This window comes from Macrobrachium rosenbergii, chromosome 37 (genome assembly GCF_040412425.1).
Source record: "Macrobrachium rosenbergii isolate ZJJX-2024 chromosome 37, ASM4041242v1, whole genome shotgun sequence".
Taxonomy (NCBI): Eukaryota; Metazoa; Arthropoda; class Malacostraca; order Decapoda; family Palaemonidae; genus Macrobrachium; species Macrobrachium rosenbergii.
In genome coordinates, this window is record NC_089777.1 from 11,744,777 (window position 1) to 11,761,481 (window position 16,705).

A 16,705-nucleotide genomic window follows, 5' to 3' on the forward strand; every position below is an offset into this window, starting at 1 on the left:
TACGTGCCAATAGACCAGACGTGACATTGATTGACAAAATCAAAACGAAAGTATCACTCATTGATATCACAGTACCATGGGACACCAGAGTAGGTGAGAAAGAAAGAGATAAAATTGATAAGTATCAAGACCTGAAAATTGAAATAAGAAGTATATGGAATATGCCAGTGGAAATTGTACCCATAATCACAGGAACACTAGCCATGATCCCAAGATCCCTGAAAAGGACTCTGGAAAGACTAGATGCCGAAGTAGCTTTGGGACTCATGCAGAAAAGTGTGTAGTTAGATTTCTTTAGGATCCTAACCTTAAAGGAGGTGCTCATACTTGCACTGGCTTTAACCAGACTAGTTTGTGAGTTGCATGCTCTCTCTAGTTTTAAATAGCATTCAGAGAGTAGGTAGGGTATAGGTTTGTCTTATACCCCAGGGTTCATTGCTGTGACAGATAACTTCCTCAAAGGCTCAAGCTGCTCCACATTTTGTGATTCTCACCTTAAGAGTCATTGGAGGGAAGAAGGAAGACTTTGTCCTTTGGAGTATATCTCAGAGCAAAGTGAGATGAATACTATCTCTGATTGACCAAGATCTTTGATAATGGAAACCTAGAAGAATACTCCCATGACACAAGCATCTAAAGTGAGAATTGGGTCATAAAGTTCAGGATGCATTTTTGACTATAGCTTTTAAAAAGAATATGAAGGTTGAGGCTATCCTAGATTATTCTATGATAAGTCCCTGGATGTGTATACAATTGGTCCTTTGGTAGCAGCAGTTCAGGTTGTAATGGCCTCTGATGAAGGTAGTGTCCTTCTCCCTTTGCCTTCTCTTCACCCTCATCCTCATATTTTCATAAGCCATGATATTCTTGGGTAGTAGCATACATGTTTTATGAAAGAGACAAGTTTCAACTTAACAGTTAGTTTTAGCACTGAGTAAAAAAAAAAAAAAATGACATAGCAATTTCAGAATTTACAAACCACGAGTATATGACAGTGTTCCTTTCCAATTTTATGACCCCTTCTTAGACTCAAAAACTTCTTTATCCTAGTAATAATCATTCGTGAAGCCACCTACTTTTTGAGAGATCAGCATGCACTTTCATATTGAGAATCTTTGCTGCTTTTGTATGGAACAAAGCATTATGGAAAGTTGTAGAAGAAACTATAGTCTCCCTAGTGTACTTGGTCGAAAAGGTGTCCCCTGTCGCTTTACAGTGCTGACATATCTCCGTTTCTAAGTTACTCATGGATTGTGGAAAGCCTTTCCTTCCTAAGACCTTGACCTGTTATAATCCTCTTTGGCATTTCCTGGTTTTGTTTCTCTTGTAAATAACTGAGTTTAGAGCTAACTCTTCTTTTAGAAACGTTATCATAAATGAAGTGATCATAAATTAAATATTTAAATATTAACTATCACCAGGTAACTCTCTCCCTCCTTTAAATGTCAGTTCTTAATTTTGGACTTTTGTGTTTTTTCACATCGCTTCCAGTAATTATTAGGCTTATTTGTCTTCTTTTAATCAGTAGAGTTTGTTTCCGTCTCTCTGGTTTTTTCTTGCATTTTACGTATTGTCGAGGTTGTTTCACGATTGCACAACTGTCATTCGAAAAATAAACTCTGTGCATTGGAAATGTTCTCTCTCTCTCTCTCTCTCTCTCTCTCTTCCTCCTTGCAGATTTCTTTTATTTTTAAATCTTAAGTATAGTATTTATTAATTTTCATTATTTTATGCGACAGTTTTGCTATGCTTTATTATTTTATTATTTGAAGTTACATTGGTCTACCTTTAGGAATTAAAGGGCTCATTAATTTATTATTTATTTGTTTGAGGGCTGATGCTTCGTTTTGGGGAAATATCCATTGTTCCTTGTGTGGACCTAGAGGTCCTTTCATGGAATGGGTTAATCCAAGGCTACTGACTCAAAACTATACTTGTTTCTTCCTCACCAATGCCTTAGGGTAAACACAGATATGGTAGCACGTGAGGAAAGCGGTGTCACATTGTCTTAATTAATATTTTTGTATTCTATTTCTACCAATATTATTATCATAAAACTGCCCTCAGTTATAAAGAGATGTGTTTCTTAAATAAAGCCTTTTTTTTTTTTTTAAGAATCGAAAGGGAGTCTTCAATAGCCTTATTTGCACAATGAGGAAATTACATTTGGCATCACTCTTTCACCCCGCTGAGACCCTCCTTTGACCAAGTACGCTGGGTAGACTATAATATATAATTTATACAAATCATTGGATAAGCATTATCAATAAACACATGATGAAACTGCCTCTTATAAACAGTCTGTAGAGTTAGCAGTGGTTGCTAGTTTAAACAGGTTCATATTTTTTAGTAAAATAGAAGCATATTTCTTCAGTGTTTGTTGTTCACCATTGAGGGAATTTTGTTTTCCTTGTATTTCCCGATGACTTAGTTGACTTCATTCTCCCCACACCCTCATTGATAAATATGTATAAATGTTTGTGGAACATAATAGACTTTTTAATTTGTTAAAAGGGTATTGCAGTTATCCTAAACATCTAATTAAGCAAGTGCTGCAAATAGACGTGTGTAATCAAAATCTGCTGCGGTAGACTAATTCCAAATAGTCACAATTCAGCCAAGTTTGCTAGTTTTAAGTGGTACCTTGTTAGTGGAAGACAATAGTAAAACTTGGATTTCTCCAGTATTATATTGTTTAAGCAACTTTCTGTTCATTTGTTTTTATATTGATTTTCAAGGGCTTATATATTTCTTACAGTCTATCACAGTATTGTATCGTACATGTTAAAAGCTAAGTATTAATGGTTAATTTGATGTTGAAGCATAGCCTCAAGTTTTGATGCAAAATATATCATGGCCACTTTTGCAGTGTGTCCACACCCATGTTTTGTGCTTAGCTGGTGGTGCAACCCCTTAAGTTAGGCTGTAAAGGTTCCACAATAGATGAATATATAGACCAAATTAGGATATTTGTGTTAAAAAACATGCAGAGATTGTGTGACATTTAGACCTTTGGTACTGAAACATTATCTATGTATTCAAACATACAAGCTGTTGAATGTTAACAAGACCAAGCTTTGTTAGTGTAGATTTCACTGAACTTACCTAAGAGCATTTATTGTTCTCCAATACAATTTATTGTTAGTCTTGATTATCAAGTGATGTATATTTGTACATTGCATAGCCTATTGTGGTATATGTTAATAGTGCTTATCAGGAATTTGTCTGATATATATTTAATATAGCATAGCCTTTAGCACTACATGTTAGACATGTACCAGTTAATCTTTTCACACATTGACAGGTTATAAGAAAAGAAAAAGTCCAGTTGAAACTGATATTTACATATAATTTTTTACTGTAATACTAATGGTAATGGTTATTAATGGAATGCACATGATGTTTATTTTAGGTCAGTGTTTACTAGTTTTGGGAACATGACTCAGTCATGATGTCTGATTTAGAGAAGTGTTGGAGTCTGAAATGTTGGTACTTCCATAATCTCACTTTGTACTCTGTATCCTAGTATTTCCAAGTAGATAGCTCCCAGAAATTAATTTTTCCCCAGTTTATTTTTTATCAAAGTTTTTGTCATACAGATTTCCATAAATCACTTACACCTTCAGGAGGGAAGAAGATACGTTTTGTCCAGTAGAATTATTATTATTGTGATAGCCTATACAAAGAATATTGCCATTGCTCATTGTAGATTTCTTGTAATTATAAAAAAAAAATTACTAGGAATTTGTAATTTTAAAGAACTTTTTTTTTTATTTGTGGGTACCTGATCTGTAATTTCTTGCAGTAACCACAACTCCACAAGAATTATTCTTTGTATCTTTGAAACTGACAATAAGTGAGTTACTTTTTGTCGTATTACTAATCCTCCTGTTTTATTCTCTCCTTGCAGTTCTACATAGCCCTGCTCAGTATCCATGGTCTATTCCTGGGCATATATCAATTTATCATTTGTGTCAAGAGTGAATGGCACGAGTGTTCCTCCTTTTCTCCCCCCGCGACAGTTGTTCTTCTTCTGTTCCTCATATTTGAAAGCTTGTTGTTTGCTCTGTTTACAGCAGTAATGTTTTTCACACAAGTTTGTGCCATATGGACTGATGAAACGGTTAGTACTGTACCTGCTTTTAGTTTTTGCTGTTTTATTGTGTGTACATTTAAGACTTTTTCAGTTGTACTATGTATTGTTTTGATCTTTTTGACTGAGGCAGACAAAAAGAATAGATGTTAAAGCCAAGAAATAAAGTTGTGAAACTGTTCAAGATAAAATCAGTAAGGGAAACAAGCAGAATAAATGTAAGGAGACAGTAGTTACAGTAATGATGAAAGTGAAGACAGTAAATCCTATGGATCCCATAATTCATTTTGAAAATTCCAGAAGTAAACCAGCCAACATAGTGGAGCATGTACACCATGCAAGGAAAAGGAAGCCTTGCACTGTAATAACTAAATTATTATTATTTGGAATGAATCGCACCTATTGTAAAAATTAGCTTGTTTCATTGCGCCACGAGGTGCGATTGGCATTAAAAAAAAATACGCTTGGCTACCCACTAGGACTGTCTTGGTATTCACTTGTTTCCCACCAGGTGGTGTCGGAATGTTTAGTTATGAATCAGAATTCTTCCTGCTGTCCCTGTATGCTGATGGGAGAATCGGCGTTATTATATTTTGGTGATTTCTGGCTAATTTCTCCTGTATGGTATTGTGCTTGATTTCTGTTTTTTTTGCATTATGTCAGCTACTTCAAGCAAAGATGAAAGCATTAGGCTGTATAGGAAGAGTTTGTGGAACCGAATGTTCGGTTTTTCAAAATGACCACGTAGCCAATGTGAGCCTAGCTGAGGCATGAGTGTGGTTTTCTTAATATCAAGATGAAGAGTGATCTGATGAGATGATAGAATTTTGTGTAGTATCGGAAAATGCTAGAGGGATGATATGGCATCTTTTCCAGTTTTGAAGTGGCTTAGAGCTGATTTAGTACTTACATAGTCTAAGTCGCCTGTAATAGGCCAGGTACTTGGGCCTAATTGGGAAGCGGAAGTACCTTTGTTTGCGATATTTCATTTTTAGCGCTACAGCTCAACTACTGCAAGAGTACTGTAATATGTTATATTTATATAATATTTTGACATGCATTTGTAGATAGGCCTATGTATGTGTATATACATGTGTGGCATCACTGTTTTGTTTGCTCTGTCTACATGCCTCCCCATTTTGTAGGCTATGTTTTATAAGGCATACAGGTCAAAACTCAACATCAGCTATGCAATACAATAGGCTAAGCTACCCCATGTTTACAATACCTTAGACTAGAGTACCATAGGCCTAAATACCATAAGTTAGGCTATCATACCCAAATAAATACTGGCCTAATGGCTTTATGGCAAACCTTTTAGGATGTAGGGGTGGATATATCAATCTATATTAGATATTACATTCTATGCCACTGTCACCATATAGTACATTTAATGATAATGATAATAGTTAATATTAGTCCTGAAGAGGCAGAGTTTCTTGATGGTGCGTCAGACTTGTAACTTCTCCGTGATAGACCTACTTCTGAGGCTAATGGGAGGAATGTTGTTTTCCTTTTCTCAACTCGGTTGTAAAGTTGCAGAAACAGTTGTATATAAATCATTTTAAGTAGCCCTGCTCAACCATTAGTAGCTGTTTTTTGACATTGGCTCATCATTGTCTCCTTAGCCCCTAAGTGTTTAAGGCTATCGCCTAAATGCCTCGAATCAGGTTGTTAGATTCATTATTTGCATGTCAGTTCTCTGAAATTTCCCAAACTACTCTCAGGGTTTTCAGTAGTGTTCTGGCTCACAGCCTTTTTTGCATGTTTTGAACTCCCATTTAGGAGGCTCCAAACCACCTCAAGTTCTGCAGACTTTAGTGTTCTGGCTCACATTTTAAGTGATGGGAAAAAATTTACTATTTTCTTTACCCCCTATCATAACTTGAAGTTTTCCACACCCTTTCAGAGAAGTTCAGGCTTGGAAAGATGTGGGCAGTTGTTATGCAACGAGACTATCGAGCCATGGGCATTTTCTGCCTCAGGTTTATTCCTTTCCCTTTTTGATCAGTCTTTCAGTTTGCTCTGGCAGAAGGAAGGGCTTTAAAGATATCTGTCAACATGTAGATACTTCCCACACCTTCAGTCGAAGTAAAGTATTCTCCTGCGAGTCGAAGTTTTAGCAGTATGGAATCATCTGCTTGGTATCAGAGTAGTTCTCTCTTGTTTGGAAAACTGGTCGTTCTCACCAAAGGGTCTTTTATGATGACTTGAGGGTGAAGAACTGTTTTTTTGTCTAACCTCAGGAAGGGTTTTTTGTTCTATGTTGACTAAACTATGCTTTTCTGACCCAGTCAGTTACTTATCTGGGGATGAAGATCAACTCTCTCTTGTTAGGGGTTTCTAACAGAGATGGATAGCCAATTTTCAACCACTTTGAGATCTGTAATGGTTTGACCTGTAGTTGTCAAGAACTTTTACTCTGTCCTCAGATGTCAGAGGCAGATTGTAGGTTCAGATCTGGGGTCATTCAGTGTCCAGTCAGATGTCATTCTTGCGAGTATATCAGATTAACCAGACCACTGGGTGACTAACAGCATTCTGAAGAAAAATTTGATGTTAAGGACCAACTAGTTGCAAAGATAGCTTATTTTATAGTTCTCGGCAATTTTGAGAAATGAATGGTCTTCACCAAAAATCAATGTCTTGATGGCCGGTCGGAGAGTCTTACGATTCTTATATAAGACAACAAGGGGAGACAGTTCGAGAGAGTTGTTCAGACTAGCAGAGAATTTCCTTATCCTTTGGACAGAGTCCTGCAATGTCATTTCATTACCTCGTTTTGTCTTAGGAAAAACCTTTGTTATTGAAGACCAGCTGAGCAGAAAAAGGCAAGGTCTCCAGTCAGATAGTCTCCTCTTCCTCAGGGTTGCCAGAAGTTGTGGAACCTTTGGGGAGACCCAAACACCCTTCTGTTCACGACTGCCCAAAACACTACTCTACCAGTTTACTGCCCTCCATGCCAGGATCCTCAGGCATGGGCAGTTGATGCCTTCCTTCAAGAATGGTCAGTTCTAGACCCTTATGCTTTTCCTCTGTTTCAGTTTGAGGAAATGCTCAACAAGTTGTGAGCTTTGCAGATCACAATGTTGATTTTCATAGCTCATTCATGGCCCCAAAGGGTTGGTTCCCTTAACTTTCTTTCCTGACAGTAGATGTTCCTCGCCTTCTGACATTCAGAAAAGATCTTATCAGACAGTCTTGTTCAAGAAGATTCCATCAAACCTCCACATGGTTCATCTACCCATGTGGTGATTGTCAATTGCCTGTTATGAGCTAAGGGCATTTCTAGAATGGCAAAGGAAGCAATATTTAACTCGAGAAGGCCCTCCACTGTTAGACTTTGTATCAGTAACAATGGTTAGTTTTTTTTATCTTGGTGCTTACCCAGAATGATATCCAGCACCTGTTCCACTAGAGATCCCATTTGAAGTTCTACCAGTATATCAGGTATGCTAAGCAATTTTCTGTCACAGCGATCAAGGATACCACTTTACCTTGCTTTCTGTTCTTCGTTATGCTGACTGGAATATTGCTCGTGATTTAAAGTTTGAAGAGGTACTCAGTCTTTTATGCTGGAAATTTCACCTTCCTATCATGATTCGTGATGAAATTTAGACATACAGTAGTCCTTCAGATTTTAAAATAATCTCAGTTGAGCCTTTTGATAAAGCATCACTCAAGAACTTGCTGCAGCAGAGTGTATTGTAGTTTCAAGCCCTCTCTTGTTTGTGGGCTTTTTGTAGTGCAACCTCTTTCTTTTCTTTCGTTGCTTAGAGAAAAGATATAGAAGTGAAAGCCCTTCCCAGTTTTGTGACAGTGTCTAATTTAACTGCTTTTGTAGGCATTGAATAAGTGGCTATCTTTATGTCCGGTTGGACCTATTAAGAGTTTTTATCAGTGATCTTTAAGCCCCTTCTTGTTCTTGGGCTTTGTTTTAGTGCAACCTCTTGCTTTTCTTTTGTTGCTTAGAGAAAAATGTAGAAGTGAAAGCCCTTCCCAGAATTATGACAGTGCCTAATTCAACTGCTTAGGTAGGCAATGAGGAGCAGCTGTCTTATGTCCAGTTAGAACTATTAAGGGTTTACTGGACAGACGTAAATCTTCAAGAGGAGTTTTTAAATTTTCAGTGGTGTTAGAAGGCAAAACACTCCTATGGCCAAGATAGCTAAGTCAATGCATGCACTTGATTCCTTAGCTTTTACCTTTTTTGGAAACAATCCTCATGGCTTCAGTAACGTAAACATACTTTTATTTCCTTTAATACCTTTTTCTAGAAAATGTTGTCTTACAGCTCAGGGGAGATGTAACTGTTCTTGCCTCAGTATTTGCAAAATGTTTAATTTTAGGCCGATAGTTTATGCAGACAATTTGTTAGAGCACACCAGAAGCCTACTCAGTCTTTTCTTTTGTCTTTTGGTGTTGCTTCTCCTTCTCCTCCTCCTCCGTTAGGCTACCTAATTTGACTTTGTAGACAGCAAGAGCTAGTGAGGTCTAGGTCATGGCGAGAGATACCCACATCCCAGCTTCTTGGCCCAACGTATCATACACCGTGCGCTGCCTGACTCTACGCTGCTGCCTTCGCCTGTTGCGCACAAAATTTAAAAATATTCTCAAAATATTTTCATATCGGTATCACATTATTCTTTCAAAACCATCGGAACTGCTAACCCCATCACAAACTCGATTTATAATAAACTGAAACATTGTGAATGGGGGAAATACTTGTCTGTTCTTTTTATCATAGTCATGCATATTGTAAATAAATATTATGTCATTAAATATTTATGTAAAGAGAGAGAAGGTATTGGAGCCTTGGCATCTGTCTGTGGCCCACCCTCTGTACTGCCCTGCGTCCGTTGGCCTTCTCCACGGACAGGGAACCATGCTGGTCATGGGACCGAGGTTGTGTCCTTTGCCACCTCTCTTGACCGTCTTTCCATATGAGTTGTTTGGTTGTTTGGCTTGCATTTGCTGGTTAACATGTCGCCCATTTAGCAAGAGTTATAAAGATGGGTGTAAACTGTAGAGTTATTTAGGGATACAGACATATTACATTTGCCTCAGTAGTTCTGAGCTGTGTGTCAGTCCTGTTTTCGTTTGCTCTCCCGACATCATCCCTGTGTGGACAATATCCCTCCCCCCCTTTCTCAGTTTTCCCCTTATCATCTCATGTTTATCATCATGTAACAATTATCCTATTTGTAATAGCAACTTTTCTTCTTCAACCACTTTCTTATCAAGAGTGAATTAGCCGGGTGATAGAACAGCTCTCGCTTATCGGTAATCGCCTCTTAAATGTTGTGCAGACTTATGCAAGAACCTAACTTCCCCATCCATGCAGATGACACCCACTGATGTCAATGTTACGTGGTGGAGTAACACTCTACCTCCTCCACCCAAATACCCGTTCACTCCATCTGGTACTGTCTCCTGGCATTCCATGGCATCATTGCTGATGTTCTGGCATTGTCACCTCTTCTGTCTCAGTTCCTCCGTTTAGACTTTAGTGGTTTCAACTGTGTTTTTGGTTGGTTTCCCTTTAGTATTTAAGCGGTGCATAGCTCACATGGTTCCATTTTCACTTCCTTTTGCTGAAGATGAATGCGTGAACCAGCGCTCTTTAGTTCACTTCTACTGTACCTTTGTTCCCGTTAAAACGAATAGAGGTCAACATAGATTATGGTTGAGCTTTTGAGAATGGGCGAACAGTCAAAAAAGCAAGCTAGGAAACTGTTTAATGTTTGATAGCTTGGCTTCTAACATGAACAGTGTAGTGTACTCACAACGGTGTTTGTACATGAGGTGTAAAGCCCTTAGTCCTTTCGTTGTGCAGTGGAGATGCTTTCCCGTGAACCAAATATGATAGTAACCTTGCTTTCTATCTTATCATTAGTTGTTAGGAAATCCCACTTTTGAATTTTGGGAGCATGAAGGTACACATTGGTGTATAGGAGCATACCTTCATATATGAAGGTGGTAGTGTCTTTAGTTTTGGACTGTCTGTTATAGTCTTTGGACTCAGGGACAGGAATCACTAGTGCAGTACTCTACGAGATAGTCCTTTTTTCCTGTAAGGATCCTCTGACAAATCTTGCTATGAGGGCCTTACAGCTTGTTGTGGTTCCGACGTTTGGTTACAGCACTTGTCAGTAAGGATCACACAACAGGCAGGAATGTTGAGAAACCTTTTTTCTCCCCATTTAAAAGCTTTTAGTTTGCTTGGCTGAGCGTTGTTTCTCTGGCTGCACTAACCCACCATCCTCTTTCAATGTGGTAGTCAGCTAATTCAACAGTAGGTAAGATTCATTCCAAATAATGATAATTTTCCTGATAAAATTAATTATTTGGATAGTTACTTACCCAGCTCACCACATCTTAGCGAGTAGGCATGAAGTATTCTGATTCGTACCTAAACATTCCAATGCTTCCTGGTGGGAAACTGGTGAATACCAAGGCAACCCTAGCTCTTCATTGGCGCGAGTCGGTAGAGTTGTGGCCTGGCAACTTGCTAAGCCCGAAGTTCACCTCTCTGCCCGCTAATGAAGAGTTAGAGGAATTTATTTCTGGTGATAGAAATTCATTTCTCGCTATAAGATTCACAATAATCTGTAGGTCCCATTGCTAAGTAACCAATTGGTTCTTAGTCATGTTAAATAAGTCTAATCCTTCGGGACAGCTCTAGGAGAGCTGTTAATCAGCTCAGTGGTCTGGTAAAACTAAGGTATACTTAACTTCTCTTCTAGCGGTAGCCAAGCCGTAATTTTTAATGCCAATCACACCTGATGGTGTGAAGATGTAAGCTAACTTTAACAGTAGGTAAGTATCCAAATAATACTATCATGAAAATTATCATTATTATGAAGTAGTTTCTTCAGACAGCAGAGTCATGTAGTCTCAGATAGGGGTATATTGAAGGATTTATTTGTGAATTAAGGGTAAAAATTATTTCAAAAGATATGTTAAAAATGGCGTGAGAAAAATGTATGGATCAAAAGTAAAAGATAGAAAGCTATGCTGCTGTGTCCAAAAGGAACGCTGTTTTAGCATCCCAAACAGTGTGCCACACAAGGCACACTAAACTGTACTTCCTATTGGACACATCAGCTGGAGGAGGACAGGGAAGATGGATTTGAAAAATAAAAATAAGAAAGCAGAGATTAAGGAAAATTTGAGCAGAAAGGTGGTCATAGTTGTGATAATCCATCCAGCAACTTATTTTTGTGGGATGCGGTACAGCAATCTTTGGTCACTTTAAATATTGCATGAGTGCCAGGTAAGTACTCGTTCTACCTGCTAAAAACCTAATACTCTTGATTCATTTAGTTATATAGGTTTTAGTTTACTGGACCCTGATTTCATATTGTATTTTCAGGGCATAGAACAACTGAAGAAAGAGCAAGCAAGTTGGGAAAAAAAATCCAGATGGCGAAGTATCCAGGCTGTATTTGGAAGATTTTCCGTCACATGGTTCAGTCCATTCACAACTCCTCCTTTACCAAGCAAAACTCATTCTTATATGTATGCAGTGTAGAGTACTTATGTTAGCCAAGAGTAAATGAGATGAAGCCACATAGACTTCTTGCAGTACTCGGTAAGTCATTTCAAACTGGAACTCTACATTGATGGTAAATTTTTACCTTTCCTCAATGTTACTTTTGAAAGCCCTTTGTCTCAAGTGATGTAATTCAGTTCCAGGATTTGTATTGATCTGCTGTGTGATTTTTACTGTTATGTTATTGGTTATAAACTAATTATTTTGTCTGAGCTAGACTTGGGCGGACGTGTGTTAGGCAAGAAGCGAAATATTTTGGCAGCTAGCTTTGGGAATAGTTTTGTGTACAGTGTCTTGTACATATAACAGATGCTTTTAATTACAATAAATTAATCTTCTTTAAATTGCAGGTGTGCATAAATTCCTCTTTTTGATAAATTAAATGGTGCACTTGGTTCAAGATAGTAAAATTGCTGACCTTATCATATGAAGTACCTTCACTAAAGTTCTAAAGGTGGTTTTCATTGAAAAATATTTAGGAAGGTACTCTCTAAAACTCTCCCACTTCCCCTTGTACCAAGTTTTCCGGGGGTAGTAACCCCGGCATTGTGGATAGCTTTTTCTCTGGTATATTTAGCAATATTTATGCCTAGAAATGAGTGCTAATGGAACCATTTCACTGGGTGACACAGGTCGAGCCCAGAAATAGATTTTTCCTTTGTCAAAATCCCTTTTTTAAGCATTTTGATGTGCCATTATTTGTTTATTCTAACCAGGAGCTTTTTTGCTTGCAAATATTTTGATAAAAACCAGTTACGGTATAATAGTTTAAGCATGTGAATTATTTAGTTAATTTTTTTCAAGTGGATTTTTTTTATATAGGAAAATGAGACTATAAAGCCCAGCACTGGGGAATATTTAGCCAATCAGCACCTAAGATGGTAAACAAATCAGAAGTGAGAGTAATAGGACAGCAAGATAAAGTGATCCAGAAGTACAAGGATCTAAAGGTGAAACTATGGGAGAAAAGCTCACAGCTGCACTAAGAAGTAACATTTAGAGAGGTTGGACAGCAAGATTGAAGAGATGAAGCAGTAATGGAGGTCAAGATAATGAGTCCTGTGGACTTTGTATAAATACAGGTCTTTGCTTTGCAAGATTACACTTCCTATCCCAAAATCTGTTGGCTACTTTAAATTGATATTGCAGATGTTTATGAGAGTATTTAGTCGAGTCATTTCTTGGTATACCTCCTTCAGTTGGGGATTCTGTCATTGAATAGTAAATTGTGGGTCTTTGGTAATGCTATACTGCAGTCCAGAGTTGAGGTAAATGTAGAAAGAGGCTGAAAATTTCTTTCAGAACATAGAGAGTTGTCTGGGATTTATTAATTGTAGTGAGATCACACTTTCTCTATACTGTATTTTTACAAACATTCTATAGATCTTGTGATGATTCTGTTTCACATTATTGAGGCATATGTGGCATGAGCTTCATCATGCTTATAAAATAGTTTCATTTAAAGGATTTTATATTTCTGTGGCTTTTTGGCTATGTGACTATTGTTCATGTGCAATTGCATTTCTACCAGCTTCCACCAAGCTGCATTAGTAATCACATTAGACTCAATGAGGAGTAAATGTACACACAAGAGGCTAATCATCATTGTATGTAATGGAAATCATTTGGGCCTAATATCTCTTTCTACGGGCTTTTAGCCATAAGTTCTATTATGCCTCTGGAATTGTATTTTATTTACCTTTGGCATTTTATTGTTCAACATTCCCAGTGTTCTGTGACCATCATGTCTCACAATAGGAGACATGTTGTCGTCATTCTCTGCTGTTGAAATTGCTGTCAAGCTTTTAAAGGAGAGAGGGCATTGCATATTGGTTTCATGACAATGTCTTTCATGTAGTGGATATCCTGGCCCTCATTGGTATTAAATCTGCTTTGCATATATAAAAGGTAATTGATGCCATAAATCGCAACCTACAGGTTAGTGCCATAATCAGAGGTAAGCTGCTGTTTTTTTTTTTTTTTTGTCAATTTGTACACAGTAAAATAAGTAATAAATTAGTTTACCAGCAGATCACTTTGGCAGAAACACAAACCCAGAAATTAATCAATACCACATTTTGAACCAGACCTCATGGTCAAATAACCATAAGTGGTTCATAGCAAAATATCCACTGCCTCTCATAGATTCTCTTACCTCACATCTTCTCCAAGAAATCAGTGGTACAAATGTGTTTGTTCATTAAGTAATTGCCAGGAAAAAAGGAGAAAACTTAGTACGTGGGCTTTGCTTATGATAATTTACTTTTTTTTTATGACTATTGTCAATGTTTGTACAGCAGTGTGCTGGTATGGTGAATATTCATTTGTTCCTACACAAATTTAGCTTGTGAGCGTGAGCTGGAATGGCTGTTTAACTTTCAGACAAGGCCATTAACTACCGACAGGTAGGGGGAAGCCCTACCCGTCTGTTGGTATGCACTCCACTTTTGCTTCTGGCAGCCATTGTGTTTGGGTGTCTGTGTTGACTCTGCCTGACTTGCCGTTCACTTTCCCTTTATGCTCTCTGAATATGTATTTGTATTTTGTATGGTTGTTGAGTTTTGCCTAATCAAGAATTATGAGCCAAACCCCCAGAATCATTGCAGCCCTCTACCTCTGCTAGGAAACCTCAGGTTTTCAGGTGCTGCCCAGGGAAGGACGGGCCTTGTACTGTAATAGGTTTCTTTCCTCTGCAGAGGTAGACCCTCACATTCTCAAGTGCCTCAGGAGGCATGAGTTTAACAAATCAAAGTCCATGTTCAAAGTGCTGAACAGCAGTTGATGTTTGCTAGGAAGAAGAGAGAGAAGGTCTCCCCTTTGTCATCGGATTGTAATAATCTGCCAGTGACACTAAAGGTCTTTTCTACCAAAGTCTCCGCCCTCCTCGGTGACTGTATACCAGGGGAAATGGGCCATCTTCTATAGTTGGTGTTGTTGACAGAGTATCTCTCCAATCGGAAAATTCTTCAGCAGTAAGCAGACTGAGAGAAGCTTCTCTTTGCCTTGGCCATTAAGGGCTACAGGTCTGCCTCCTTAAACTGAAAGGAGTAGATCTCTCTCATGGAAGATTGCCATTGAGAAGCTTTGAACAGTTTTGTGCCCCCAGAGGACTTGGGCCCCCTGGGTGGGTTATGACTCTTGTCCTTAGGAGTTTTATTTGTCACCTCTAATAAGCTATTGAAAGCCGTCTGACAGGGATGTGATCCACAAGACTTTCTCTGATTCAGCAAAGAGAGTAGGTGAGCGTCATGGCCTCTCTTTTGATGTTAAACTCTTGAAGGGAGGGGGATCTGTATTGCTTGAGTTTGTTCTGGAATTCAGAGTGAAAACTCAGACCCTGCTGGTCCCAAGTGTCAGGCTTGAGTCCTTTTTGATCCCTTCCCTAGAGAATTTCATCGGTAGTGATCTGGACAAGATGCTAATGTGTCCTGTTAGGGTGCTGCAGTACTATCTTAAGAGAACTCAACATCTCAGGCTCGAGTGTCGATGCCTCTTGTCCAAGAAAGAGGTGTCGAAGAACACAATCTGTTTCTGGCTATGTGAGACAGTCAAACGGGCATATGCCTCGTCTGGCGAGGAAGAGTTACAGTCTGGATGAGAGCTCATGAAGTCGTGGGATCACCCTAACTCTAGCATTCTGCAAGAACTTCTGTCAGTTCAATGGGTGTTATGTTTGGGGTGTGGTCACACCAGACCACATTCACCTTGTTCTGTCTTCGGGATATTGCTCAAAGGCCCTTGAACACTTTTTTTCCTCTTATACTGTGGTGGCTGTCCAACAAGTTGCGTAGTTCACCCAGCCCCCCTAATGGGACAGGCGGATCATGGTCACAGGTTTGCTGATGAGAGGATACGAGGCAGAGTCAGGTTGCAAAGCCAGTACTTGCTAGATGGACAAGGTTTGAAGGTGAGTTAGTCTGCAGGGCACCCTGTCCTTCATTTAGTATTAGGAAAAAATGCAAATTACTTTAAAAATTTGCTATTTTTGAACATAGTAAAAGGCTCTGGCTTCCAGGAAGTGGGCTGTGAGTTTTAACACTGGAAGTTAAATCTAATGAGTGATGTTGTCACGTGTTATTGGCAGAATAGGCATTCTCAGCTCTTTCTTCAGATTGGGTTTATGTTCAGACTCTTCATAGGCATGCCTTGTTGACCATTATTTTCATTTGTTATTATTTGATCCAGGTCTTCAACATTTCATCAGATTAGAAAGTATTGAGTCAAGTTGCTTGACAAATGAAGTTAAAAGTTAAAGCATGTATAACAAGAATCACTCATATGTCTGCATGCACTTTTGATATTGTATCCTTTATTGCTTGTTAACTTATAGGCCATAATCCAAGACAATTGAACTTTGGTCTGTTATGCAAAAGGTTTCTGAAGCATTTATATTGAACTTCTTGGAGGGTTTAAAAACATGCATTGTAATTTGAGTCCAGTTCATTAATGTTTACATCATAGCTTTTTATAAAGAGTGCATGGCAATTAGTCAAACTAGGACCGTGCAATACATGAGGCATTTGATAATGTAATTTGGATACTGAAGAAAATTACTTGATTTTTCAAATATAGGAAAGTAGTTTTATGATTAATAATAGAGCCTTTGGAGAGTATAGTTTAAAAATTGCTTTCATGTTTCCATTTATCAGCCTTTCTCAGAAATAAACAGCAGTTTGTTTTCTCAACTCAGCCTTTGTAAAAATGCCTAATAGAAGAATTTCAGTTATTATATTCATTGCATAAACTAGATTTGTTCATGTTAATATTTTTCATTGAATTCTTGCTACTTTACAGTGATGACTGTATAGTAGTGTACTAATGACTGGGTTTGAGGGATTAGATCATTAAGGCCAATTATAAGGTGGTGTGTCATAGTAAAGAAAATTAACAACAGTATTGTGATAATTTCACTCCCTTAACAGTGGAATATTTTATGAAACTTTCTACAGTAGCACATGAATTCAGATACTTGGGGGTATGGCCTTCTGATAAGTAACAAAGACCCCATACAGCAGTATAGCCTACATTTTCAAGATACATTGTATAGCTATCAGTAA

At 38.1% G+C, this 16,705-nt stretch overlaps 1 protein-coding gene across 6 annotated transcripts in view; it reads left to right on the forward strand.

Annotated features, from left to right (window-relative positions):
* LOC136825300 (palmitoyltransferase ZDHHC3) overlaps positions 1–16,705 on the forward strand; it is a 35,294-nt gene that overhangs the window by 13,119 nt on the left and 5,470 nt on the right. For 5 of the 6 annotated variants that reach the window (XM_067081421.1, XM_067081420.1, XM_067081423.1 and 2 more), the window contains exons 4-5: positions 3,911–4,123; positions 11,469–11,687. In XM_067081421.1, the coding sequence (XP_066937522.1) occupies positions 3,911–4,123; positions 11,469–11,627 (372 nt within the window). In that variant the 3' untranslated portion in view covers positions 11,628–11,687. Of the gene's footprint in view, positions 1–3,910; positions 4,124–11,468; positions 11,993–16,705 lie in introns of those variants that run through there. The other variant, XM_067081426.1, reaches the window with a different exon arrangement.